Source organism: Pyxicephalus adspersus, chromosome 4 (genome assembly GCF_032062135.1).
Source record: "Pyxicephalus adspersus chromosome 4, UCB_Pads_2.0, whole genome shotgun sequence".
Classification (NCBI taxonomy): domain Eukaryota; kingdom Metazoa; phylum Chordata; class Amphibia; order Anura; family Pyxicephalidae; genus Pyxicephalus; species Pyxicephalus adspersus.
In genome coordinates this window covers 151762519-151775569 of record NC_092861.1, presented here as the reverse complement: position 1 = coordinate 151775569, position 13051 = coordinate 151762519, and the positions used below count along the sequence as shown (strand labels likewise).

The 13051-nt window shown below is 46.1% G+C and overlaps 1 protein-coding gene across 1 annotated transcript in view; it reads left to right on the top strand.

The window, feature by feature from the left end:
- DAAM2 (dishevelled associated activator of morphogenesis 2) overlaps window positions 1–13051 on the top strand; it is a 135631-nt gene that overhangs the window by 20220 nt on the left and 102360 nt on the right. Inside the window, exon 2 of the mRNA XM_072410001.1 lies at window positions 7923–8125. Within this exon, the coding sequence (XP_072266102.1) occupies window positions 7952–8125 (174 nt within the window). The 5' untranslated portion in view covers window positions 7923–7951. The remainder of the gene's footprint in view (window positions 1–7922; window positions 8126–13051) is intronic.

Genomic DNA, 13051 nt, shown 5'->3' with positions numbered 1-13051 from the left:
CGTCTCCTGTACAATGTCTGCAGTCTCTGACTGTCTCCTGTACTTGCTGTGATGTAATTATTTCTGCGTTTTTGTCCCATTCATCTCTTAATAATTCGGTTTCGGTATTCGTTGGGTGAGAATCTTCCACACGACATAAATCTTTTGGTTATAAAACGGAACATAAATCCTTCACGGTCTCACTGAAGGTGTAAAAATCCGGTCTGTGGTGCAGTTGGCGTATCCAGCGGCCGATCGCCAGATGGGCCCCCGCTGTGAGGTGATAAAACGCTACATAAACTCCCTGATAATAAATTCCTTTTGCCCCCCAGCAGATTTCTCTCCATACAGAACCCCCTTCTATACCAATCATAGAGAATTTGGCACCGCGCAGCGACTCCCCCTCCCCCCCACACTCCTTCGAGGATTTCTGATGATGGCTTCAAATTGCTCTTTTCTTGGACAGATCGGGGCCCGGGGACCACACAGGAATTCAATCGCCTCCAGGATGCGGCAGATCCCGAATCTTCTTATATTCACTGCAACTATTTCCAGGACAATTTTCTTTCACTCGGCGCTCCTCAGTTCTACTCGAAGCCAACGCAAACTGCACAATTGGCGCCGACCTGGCAAATGTGATTGGTTGTGGTTCCAATTTTTGGGACTGACTTGTGCTTAGCATGAAATCTGCCACGTGACTCAAAATCAAATCCAAAATATAACAACGGGCTGTTTGCTGTGTAGATTAACAACTACCCCACTGCCGCTCCAAGACCCTGCAAACAATGAGGTGTAGGCCTGTTGTGAAGGTATACATTGACAAGCATTCTCATTGGCTGTGATCCTCAGGGGTGGACCCACATCTGATGATTACCAGCCAATGAGAATGCTTGTCACTGTATACCTTCACAACAGGCCTACACCTCATTGTTGCTGCTATTGAAGCTGCTCACAGCTGCTTGCATCCACTTTAAACAACAGGCCATACGTCTGTTCATAGGATATGCATCGGGGAGCATTCTCAATAGCCCGGTGGTCATCAGGGTTGGTCCCACCAAAAAAAGAAGAGCAACTTCCTCTGCAATGCACCTGTTCTTCATTTTAGCAGGTGCAAACCAAGAATCTCCCATCATGCCGTTGGCACTGCCCCTGGCTGCATTGTCTGTTTTTGGGGGGCATTGAAGGAAGGATAAGGATGGCCCGGTCAGACAAGGCACTTCCCATATGACAAGGCCTTGTGTTAGACCGGTGTGGAGGCCATTTAAGGACCACACACAATTCATCTAAAGCTGCATTTGACCTGCAGCTGACCTGCCTAAAGCAAATTTGCATTCCTCTAGACTTATATGTGAATTCCCGCCTATTTGAAGCATACAAAACCCATCAACCCAAACCTAGAAGTCAGAGCTGCTCCATATAAAAAAAATTGCAAAACCAGAAAACGGGAGTCTCAGTGTGAAGGCAAAGAAGAGATTTCATTCATCCAATCACCAGCTTGGAAATATACATTGGCTTTGGATTGGGGGGGGTCTCTTAAATTTGGCCCCTTTTACATCCAGTTCATGGCGTCTGACCGTCTCCCCTCTGCGCTTTATTTCCCATGAACGTTATTGGCGGAGGCTGCGCATTATTGAAATAAATTCCCTGGGACGTTATGAGAATGGAAGGCGAGCGGCGGACGGTTCTTGGAGGAGATGTGATGCCTGACCTCATTTAAACGCTGGTGCCGTCCTCCCGGGACCATGACGTAGTGTGGGAGAGTGCAGCCTCAGCCCCCTCGCATTGTGCGCGCGCAGGACTTTTGTATGTTGCAGCTCCGGACAGCTGAGTGTAATTACGTGCGGCCATTGGCTTTGTGCCCTAAAGGTTTATTTTTGAGGAATGACATTCCTATAGGGACAAAGAGTGCACTTACAAAGGGTTAAATGAGCTGTCATAAACCTGCATGTGTCCTGCCAGCTCCTATGCCATGGGTATGCCAGGAGCAGCCATGGGCAAACATGCCCCGGTACCACTTACTATGAGTGTGGCTTTCTTTAACCTTCTGGGCGGTTCATTTCTGGATTAATATGTCTAAAAACGGTACATTGCTTTCATGAAAATTTATTTGACATTGCAGGCCTGTAATTCTTATGTATGTCCAATGTTTAATAAATTTATTAATAAACCTAAATAAAAAAGACAAAAATCTGTTAAAACAAGCGTGCATAAATAAATAAGTAATACTGAAACCTGTAATATAACTACGGTAACATATATAATATATATAATATAATGATTACTTTGTATTAGATGCAATACAGTCATTTAGTAGTGAATCCAATACAAAATAAATTGAAATTCCTGCATGCACTGACGTCACCAGGAACTCCGGCCGGGGGACAGATCGCAGGAAGAGGAGGCAGCCAGAGGATGGAATCGGATGGGCAGGACATTGGAGGACGCCGGTAGGACCAGGTAAGTCTTTATTTTTTTAGCGGGGTTGCCGCTATCAGCAGTTTTTTTTTACCGGCTCGGGGTTACTGCTCCGAAGGTTAAACTTCAAAGTGAACCATAGAATGGGGTTTGGTAAACTATGGGGATCATCCCAAGTGGCTGGCGGGATGGCATCGTGGCAGAAATAGCCAACAGTGGTCCCTGAGCAGAACACATTTGGAGATTATGTGGTGGCCCTGTGTGGCTGGGCACCCATTGCACCCCCCTATGTCCTCCCCGATGGCAAAGCTTTTCTTGTTGCTGAATATTGCTGCACTTCCGGAATTTATTCACGCACACTGGTTACATTACTGACAATTTCACTTTAAATGAGGAAAAGTTACAAATTCCAAAAATAAAGTTAAATTTCCTATTTTAGAATAGTGGGGGAAGCAATGCCAATGATCCCTGTGTGCCTGTAGGAGCATTCATGGCACAGATGCGGCTTGATATCCATGCGTTCTGTGCTGCATAGAGTTGTATCAGTGCATAGAGATATGGCTTGTATGCCGGGATTGGGGGCCAATGATGATGGTGATGGGAACCAAAAAGCCTCCAGTAAGTAATGTGAAGCATGGTGGGGTCACTGAGCTGTCCCTATGTTCCATTTGTATCACAAATCCCAAAAAATAGGCAATATCCAAAACGTTTCTGGGAGGGCCAATGACACCTCCTGGGCACCCTCCTCAAATCCTGCACCTGAATTATGCTTCTTTTACCCCCTTTGGGGGCAACATCATGGTAATGCCGACCAGCCAAAATCTCACACGACGTTGATCTTGAATTGGTTAAAGTCTTCCTGCAAGATTTTTCTTTCTCCGCATTCCACAGGAAGGACGATGACCTCATGGCCATGAATTTGGAAAATGGGGTACGGAGGGTGTAACTCATTCATTTTGTATTTACTAGTAGTAGATCATTTTGGGTGAATAAATAGGGTAGGGGGGTCATTTAAAGTCAATGGTCCATTTTAGTGGCAGGTCCTCTTTAATTGCCCGCACACAGACTGGGCGCTCAGTGGTGAGCTCGTCCCCCCCACGTGTCCTCGGAGTTTCCAGTTGCGGGCGTAGTTGGCGATGAGTTAACGAGCCCTTCTGTTCCCAGATTATGCATGGAATGAACATGTTTGTGGAATCCGTATGCTAAACCGCCCTTTACGGGATTCTGGAAATGTCAGACATGAATCTGAGCCGCGTTGTCAGAGAGCAGCTGGGGAAATGTCACCCTGTGTGAGTGCGCAGGGCGCCCCAATGGGGTACCTAATATTCTGCATTCAGAAGCCAAATGTGCGGTAAAATGCAGAGAGACATGCGGAATATTTATATAGTGCACATTGCTCATTTGCTTGCAACATGTTCAAAAACTCATGAAAATTTGACAATTCCCTTGCACAACCCCCCTACAGCTATTCCCTATTAGAGAATGACAAATTACTGACTATGCTGGCCCAGCTATTCTGCATCTCCTTGCAAAATATTTATTATGACTAAGTGGCTGTTAGGGGTGACACCGCAGAAGAGATTTGGAGCTCATATGGTGGCCCTGTGTGGCTGAGCATGGGCTGGGCCCCCATTGCACCCCCCTATGTCTGCCCCTATGGTGAAGCTTTTGTTGTTGCTGAATATTGGGCACATAGGGGGAATTCTGTGCTAGGGTATTCGAGTGACAGCTGTGAGTCTGCTGGGGCTGCTAAAATCACATCCAAGATAGAGGCACCCAACTGGTCCCAGGCTTTTGGATGCCTTTATAGGTTGCATGAAATACATCCAATGCACCTATATTCTTATGGCAAGATTGTTGTTGAAATGAGTGCTTTGGGTTCCGGATGTGCATTGCACATCATGGGGTTTAATAAATCACATTCAGCCGCAGAATTGCACATCCCCTGCACCCTCCAACCCCTTCATCCCCTGCACTACCTCTTGCTGCATCCCCTGCACCCCCAACCCCTTCATCCCTTGCACCGCCTCTTGCTGCATCCCCTGCACTCTCCAAACCCTTCATCCCCTGCGCTACCTCTCGCTGCATCCCCTGCACCCCCAACCCCTTCATCCCCTGCACCACCTCTCTCCGCATCCTGCTGGGCCTGCTAAAATCACATCCAAGATAGAGTCACCCAACTACAGTCTCGGGCTTTTGGATGCCTTTAAAGGTTGCATGCAATACATCCAATGCACCTATATTATGGCAAGATTGTTGTTGAAATGAGTGGTTTGGGTTCCGGGTGTACATTGCACATCATCGGGATTAATAAATCAGCTTCAGCCGCAGCATTGCACAGTCACATGATCACACGCTGCCGTGCAGCTTACTATATGGGGAGCCCATTGCTCCATCTATATGGGTGCAGGTGATGAATGGCGGATGATTCTACAGTCCTCCCCTCCTCCCTGCCACTGTCTGTATCTGTCTGTCATTTGCAATCCCAATTTATTGTACAGCGCTGCATAATATGTTGGCGCTATATAAATACAGTTTAATAATAATAATTTTGGCAGCAAGAACTGACTTATTAAAACTCTCCAAGTCTTGAGAGGATACACTTTCATTAGTGAAGCTGGGTGATCTAGCAAACCTGGAATACATATGATCCAGGATTCAAAGCATTTTCTCATTTGCGAGCAAATAGCAAGTGACTTTAAAGAAATCCATTCCAGGTTTGGTGGATGACCCAGCTTCACTAAAGAAAGTGCATTCCCTCCAGACTTGGCTAGCTTTAATAAATTAGGGCCAGAGGATCTGAAATTGTCTATTTCCTATATCAGTGTTACCCAACCAGGATTCCCCCAGAGGCTGCACCTCACAGGTCAGTTTAAGTGACCCCAATGATCTTTTTGGGTGACATTCTTCCTACTGCCAGCAATGTAAGAGGAATTCATCCCACTGACCATCACACTAATATACTGTGATCTGTGGATATAATAATTATAGAAGGGGTTCCCTGAAGACCTGAAAGTTGATTTGTATCTCTCTTGTACAGCGCTGCATCCTATGTTGGCGCCATATAAATACAATTTATTAATAATAATTATTTCCAGGGCTCCTCCATGGTATAAAGGTCAGGAAAGGCTGCTTCAGTTCATCCTGAAATATAAACCCATTATTACAATGTGCAGCTTCGGCTCTGTTCAGGAGAATTTCCATTAGATGAGGAGTAACGAGCGCAGAGCACGGTCATTGCGCTGATGCAGATCACATGAAGACGAATTATCTGATCAGACATGAAATTGAGGCAAATCTGAGCCAAGCTCATCCCAGGCTCCGCTGTCATCTCCAACATCGTCTTCTGCGGTGACTCCCCGCCGTGTCACGCAATGCGATGCTTCAATTCACTTCCGCTAATGCTGATGCCTCTTATTTCCCTAACATTGTGCTGATCACAGGAATGAATATATACATCTATAAAATATTTCCTAGATTGTAAGCTCTTCAGGACAGGATCCTCTCCTCCTCCCGTGTCACTATCTGTATCTGTCTGTCATTTGCATCCCCTATTTATTGTACAGCGCTGCTTAATATGTTGGTGCTATATAAATACTGTTTATTAATAATAATAATAATAATAATAATAATAAGCAATAAACCAGCTCATCATGCTGCAACTTCTGATCTATAGATCTTTTTTAATTATAAGATTAACCTGCAGATATAAATGGATGCAGCTCTGCATTTGTAACTTTCAGATACAAGCGGTGTAAATATATGAATATGACTTGGTATTAATCCCTTGCAGTCCCTGTACAGCAGAGCTTATACTGGGAAAGTGAGAAGCAGCATGCAAAGTGACAGAGAGACAAACTCATCAGTCTGCTGCTTCTCCTTCCCCTGTCCAATCACAGGATGGGGGAGGGACCAGACCTGTAAGTGTTGCTGAATTGCCGCTGAGAAAAATCAGGTCTCTGTCTCTTAGGACTGGGGATTGTCTATGGGAACCTAAAGCAGCTGAAACAAAGCAATATTCCCAGCGGTCAGGGTCAGTTCACCCTGCTGCATTTATTCATTTGTCACTGTATGGAATGCATTGACGGTAATCCCTATGGGAAATTCACATGCTGAAAGAATTCTAGTATGATGCAGAGAAATGCAAACATGTGAATTGTGCACTGAACTGCCCACATGTGGGTGAATGGGGGCTCAATGAGGACTTTTTAAACTTTTATGGCAGCTGGTTTCATGTGAAAACAGGAGTATTGAAAAATAATCATACAAGGTATTGGGATTGCTATTAAATAGTTTACAATCGGCTCCATAGTTATTCAGCATCATTGCTGTGGGCGGGTCCTGGGTGACCTGGGCTCAGGGATTGTATGGTAAATGATGCTGACCATCATACCGAGGACATCTAGTGGCAGAAAGTAGTAGTTCAGGGGAAATATTTGTATTGCCGCTAAATATTAGCACAATGTTGGTGTTATTTTATATTTTTATACCTTGACATTTTGGCTGTGATCTATTGTTGGTTAAAGCGCTTTATAATGAGCGATTGCTGGGATATCGCATGGCTGGAGACGACCACATGCAGCTTGTACAGTTGGAGGACGGATTCTCCTTGCAGATCTGCCTCACCCTGTAGTGAAGTTTTGTTATCCGCATGCCATGTGAATTTGTTGAACTTCAGATCTGAAGGGTCAGAACTTCTGCAGAAGCTTTGATTGTCTGACAGCGGGAAATATAGAGCGTGGCCCCAACTCCGCCTTCTGCCGAAAGGGAAGCCGCATGCGACTCTGCTTACAATAATCATATCTGACACATCAACCTGCCGAAACAAGCGAAATACAAAGGCAGCCATTGCCGAGCTCCTTCTAGAAACATCACACAAACTACAAATATAATGATGTTTCCAATGCAGCCAGCCGGGGAGGTATATGGAAGCTTCTGATTGGCTGGTTCCCCTACCCTCTGTTGGGATCAGTGTTCCCATTTGTATATCAGCATTTGATTTACATGTGTCCCCCAGGATATTTACACTCCAGGAAGGATAACGGGATATCCCCGGAACCTGAACCTTACCTGAAACCCTTGGTGAACGTGTCCTTTATTTAAGCCCCTCCTCCAAGTTTGGATTATACTTTAATTCAGCTTGGATCCAGTGATCTTACCTAATACACGGACCTGGATTGCTGCTCATTATTTATTACTTGCCCCCTATGACCCTATTCATTTCTATGGGTAGCTGTACTCATTGTAACTTCCAGTGATCGCTCCTCATGGGCGGGTCCTTTACTATGAGGTTTCACCAAGATACAATTTTAATCTCAAATTACAAACTGTTGCATGAAATATGGAATCCTCAGCCATTCTTTATGTTTAATGCACAAGATGTTTTGATGTGATAAGAACAAGTGATTTCTAAAATGATGCCGGGGATGCCAGAGAATGCTGTGCATGCCGGGGATGCGGGGGTCACCTTGCTTTTTTTATGATGGCTCTGGAATGTACTCACGTGTCCCCTCTCTATCTCCTTGCAGATGATGATTAGAAGATAGCGTTGTACAGGATGATCATGGCTCCCCGGAAAAGGAATCGTCATGCTCTGGGATTCCTCTGCTGTTTCGGGGGCAGCGAACACCCCGAAATCAACCTCAAGGACAACAACCCCCTTCAGTTTGTGGAGTTTGCGGGTCCCATGCCGTCTGCCGATGAGCTCAACGCTCGCTTCTCTGAGCTGGTGGTAAGTGCGGTGACTTCTTCTTCCCGGGGTTACATGGGTATGGGTAACTACTGTCAGCCCCCATTGGTGACCCCACTGTCACATGACCAGCGTCTGAAATCCTAGTGGGGTCATTTAAACTATTTTGACAAAAAGGGGAATTACCAAGGGCCATTAGATGGGCCACCAGTACCTTGTGGACCCCAGTTTTAGAAGGGCAGGGAATGCAGGGTCATGATCATTCCTCCATTCATATTGATTTTGAATTGAATCAGCCAGCTATAATAGTAATAGTTGGTGACAACTCAGGAGCACAATTGGGCTACAGGGACAGAGCGTTGTCACCCTATAAAGCAAAGTGCCCCCCTGGCAGGATCACCGGGAGTTATTTGAATCAATGCAGCAGATTTTAATATATAAAAATGTTTTTGACATTCTAAAGGTTATTTGAGGTTTCAGTGATCGGGTTTTCGTGTGTTGTATATTGGGGAGAGTAAATAACACGATGCCGCCGGCTGTGGTTGGTGCGAGGGATCGGTGCCTGCCACCAGCTTATAATGCCATCCTTGTGTATCTGCGGGGATGCAGCCGGTGCCAGGATAGAGACGAGCTTTCATTACTCGGGGACCGCGGACTTCATACGAAGATCAGACGGAGAATTTAACCCGTCACTGGAGATTGTCAGCCTGTGTGCTGCATTCATTGTCGCATGTTATCTTGCTTTGCACTAAGGTTGCTCATACAGCCTTCTGGTGCAGCGTGTCACCATGCATTGTAGTGCCCTGCAACACATTTACATTGGAGATGAGCTGCCTTAACCCATTGGTTTCGATGGATAATAAACAATTGTTCTCCCCGGCCCCTTTTAGCCGGGCGCACCACCCAGCACTTTTCAGTAACCACCCGGCTGTTTTAGGGTAGTTACAAAAAAGTTGGCTCCTAGTTTTGCAGGTCAGCTGTCTTCACCACCTTCAGGCTGCAAATGGTAAATGTGCAACACAATGATATGAATTATTTCAGATTTACCTAAATTAACCCTTTGGGGTGAAGTATGTGAACTCTGTGGTTGGGAGGGTGAATATGTATTGAGGTTTAAGGAAGAATTCTGTTTTTTTCTTCTGAAATTTAAGAAAAAAAATATTGCAATGGCAAATTTGGGAGCATTGACCTCTATTGGGACGGGGGGACAGTCCGGCCAATCACATGAGACCTACATACCCTTTGCTGTACCTGGGAGTCGTCATTGGGGGATTTGTTCCTCACCGATCCCCCTGGTGGTGAGAGGAATGGAAGAAATTTGGATGCGCAGAGCCCAGGCTTCGCCAAACCGAAGGAATCCTGCAGAGAATATTTGTTCCTGACACAAGAACAATCGACGTTGTGTCTTCCCAGCCCACCCAACCCGCTGAAGATGATTCTGCCGGGCAGAACGAGCCAAGATGTGCTGCACGGCATGCCGGCATAAAGAGGGGGCCAGGAATAAATTGACAGCAGAGGAAGCCAGAGGGGAAGTCAGGACTCTGGATTTGGATTTATATTTGGTTCTTGTGATTGTGGAAATAATAATTGTGTATAGAAAAATAATACCAATGTACAGGCACCACATACGGCTAACACTGGCCACATGCTGATTGTATGTAGATTGCATCTTGGGATTGAGTGTGGCTGCCTTAACCCAAATGTTCTATCCCCTACACTACCCACTGCACTACCTCTCACTTCATCCCCTGCTCCCCTAAACCCCTCCTTCCCCTGCACTACCTCTCGCTGCATCCCCTGCACCCCCCAACCCCTTCATCACCTGCGCTACCTCTCACTTCATCCCCTGCACCCCCCAACCCCTTCATCCCCTGCGCTACCTCTCGCTGCATCCCCTGCACCCCCCAACCCCTTCATCCCCTGCGCTACCTCTTGCTGCATCCCCTGCACCCCCCGGTCAGTGTCCAGATGAAGTATTCTGTGATTTCTCTCTCAGACGTTCGCTGCATTTTGTGTCTCCCACAGCTGGGAATGATTGGCAGCGTCACTCTGTTATTCACCCCCTGTACCCACCATGCCATTCCTAATTATCTGACACCCCTGCACCCCTCGCTGCGTCTACACATGACCGTCTGTGGCTTCATCCCTTCAGTCACCATGTGCAGCACCCACAGGATCTCATTCATCACCGAAGATCCCAAACCCAAAAAATGTAAACCCAGGGAAGACGTCAGCAGTTGCCAAATCACCGCACAATATTTGGGCAGAGTTCTGCTTTAAGCCAGCAATGGCTGAGGAGTCAGGAGGAGCTCCGCCTGGAACAGACCCGGTCGTGCGGGAAGTGTTGATTATGGGACCCAGGGCCACACGGCTCCTCTATTTTCTTTTAATGTTTTCCATGATTTCTTGGCCCGGCGGGTGAGTCTGACACCCCGAAACACGCGGCCTAATCGCTATAATAACAGCAGGCCGAGCTGAGCGCTGTATTAAAAATTCATTAATCTGAAGCCTCAGAGCAGAGCGGGCCCCGGCGCTGGCAAATATTTTCCTTGGGTGGCGGTCAAGACCGGGCCCTTTGTAGTCATCTCCCTGGTGGGAAGGAGGCCGCTCGGCCCTCTGGAAAAAAGAACGTGAAGGCTGGCGGTGATATCCTGCGCTGTTTTCTTACCCTTCTCACCGGCCGGGCAAAGCCAAATCTGGAGCTGGGACACCAATTAAAGGGGAACCCAGATAGGAGGAGGTGCTGGGAGCTGTACTGGGGGCATCTGGTCAGGGAGGGCCAACAAGGGGCAACAACTGCATGGAGTTCCTGGGTCTGTACACCTGCTTTGCCCATTATGGGGGCTCCCAACCAAAATCTCACAACTGGGCAAACATTTCTATTCACTTTATGGAGAGAGAAAACTCTCTAACTCCCCTCTCTACGTCTCTCTCTCTCTCTCTCCCTCTCTCTTTCTCCTTATCTCTCTCTCTCCCTCTCTCTCTCTCTCTCCTTATCTCTCTCTCTCCCTCTCTCTCTCTCTCTCCTCTCTCTTTCTTCTCTCTCCTCTCTCTCTCTTTCTTTTTATCTCTCTCTCTCTCTCTATTTCTCCTTATCTCTCTCTCTCCCTCTCTCTCTCTTTCTCGCTCTCTCTCTCTCTCTCTCCCTCTCTTTCTCTCTCTCTCTCTCTCTCTCTCTCCGCCTTTCCTGCGTCTTTCTTCCGTTCGGCTCCGTTCTGGATCTTTCCCACGGACGCTGCAGGGGAAGGGAGAGGCCGAGGACTCCGGGACCGATATATACACAGCTGGGCGATGCGCAAATAACCGACCTTTGATGTACAATTGTGTCTCAGGGCTGTGACAGGTTCTCTTTAAATAGTCCCTGGCTTCCTCTGAAAATGCTAATTTCCTGGCTATCGCTTACCCAGACACATTGGATGCAAACCTGACCTGAATATGATTCTGTCTTTTCTTTGTATTATATACAACCGCCATCTGTTTCAGAGTTCCTTACCTGGAAATCCTGCCAGTAACAACACTTCCTGTTGCAGGCTGACAACACTAAGAAATTGCTTTGCACTTAGCTGTAGCGTTGTCAGCCAGCCTTCTTCAGCATGGTCACAGTGATAAACCTGCTAGGTAGATTTGGAGTTAAGGTTTGTGACAGGTCCACTTTGATAAATGGAATTTGTGGGGTGACACATTGATTATACATGGATTTGCCCGGTTACATGAAGCTGAGCGCTCGCTGGGATCAGTTCACACGTAGCACAATTCCTTCCTGGACTGGCCGCGGCCTGGAATTTGGGGACAGGATGTAGCACTCTCCACCCCGGCTTTGTTGCTGGGTAACGCTGTATCCCAAATAAACAAACGAGTAGATTCACTTTGGAGCGCTGAGCCTGGAAAATATTCACCGATTTCAGTTTACAGTTTGCTGATGTGAACTCTTTGCGGTTTTGTTTTGGCCGGAGGACATCGCTGTGCTGCATATTTCATCGGCAGCTTTTCAGGCCTCCGCTCTGAGGATTGTTCATTCCAGCAAATCCAAGCCTGAAATACGGATATTTCAATGTTTTCATTCTGTGCAGATAAATCTGTGATATTTACACCTTGAGTCGCACCACTTCCAGCCAGACGGTGACAACGTTACTGAATCTGCAGCTTCCTGTGTCACCTCCAGTCAGAGAACTGGACAGTCAAAGATAATCAGAAAACTCAGAACCACTCAGCTCTCAGCTCTTTTACTTTCTGCTTATTTCCCTTCTCTTCCTTCCCCTCTTCCTTAATTCTTTTCTCTTAACTTCCTTTTATTTCTTTCACTTATATTCCCTTCGCTTTCCTCTTCTCCCTTTACTGTGCTGTTATCCCTTTAATTCTATTTCTTTCCATTTCCTTTCTTTCTCTTCTCTTCATTTTCCTTCCCTTAAATTCCATTCCATTCCTCTCCTTCTTTTTACTTCCTCCTCTTTTTCCTTTACTTTCCTTTTTCTTTCTTGGCATTCCCGTCTCTTCCTTTCTCCTTCTGTCGTTTCCTTCTCCCTCTTTTTCTTTTTTTAATCTATTGCATCCTTTCTTCTTTCTTTGCTTTATATTGTCTTCCATCTTTTGTTTCCTCTTCTTCCTTTAATGTTTTTCCTTCTCTTCCTCCCCTTTACCTGCTCTCCCCTTTCCTATGCCTCTCTTCTCTTTTATTTCCATTCTTATTCTTCTTTTCCTTTTCTTGTTCCTCCTTTTCATCTCATTTTATTTCATCCTTTCCCATCTCATTTCTCTCATCTTTCTCCCCCTTCTCTTCTTTCTTTCTTTCCCTTCACTTCCATTTTCTTCCCTCTTCTTTCCTTTCTAATTTTTCCTCTAGTTTACTATTCTTTTTTCCCCTTTAGCTCTAATTGTTTCGCTTATCTTTCTTCTGCTTCTCTTTCCTTCATTCTCCTTTCCCTCACTTCCTCTCTCTTTCTCTCCTTCCTTTCTTTTGCTTTTTTTTTT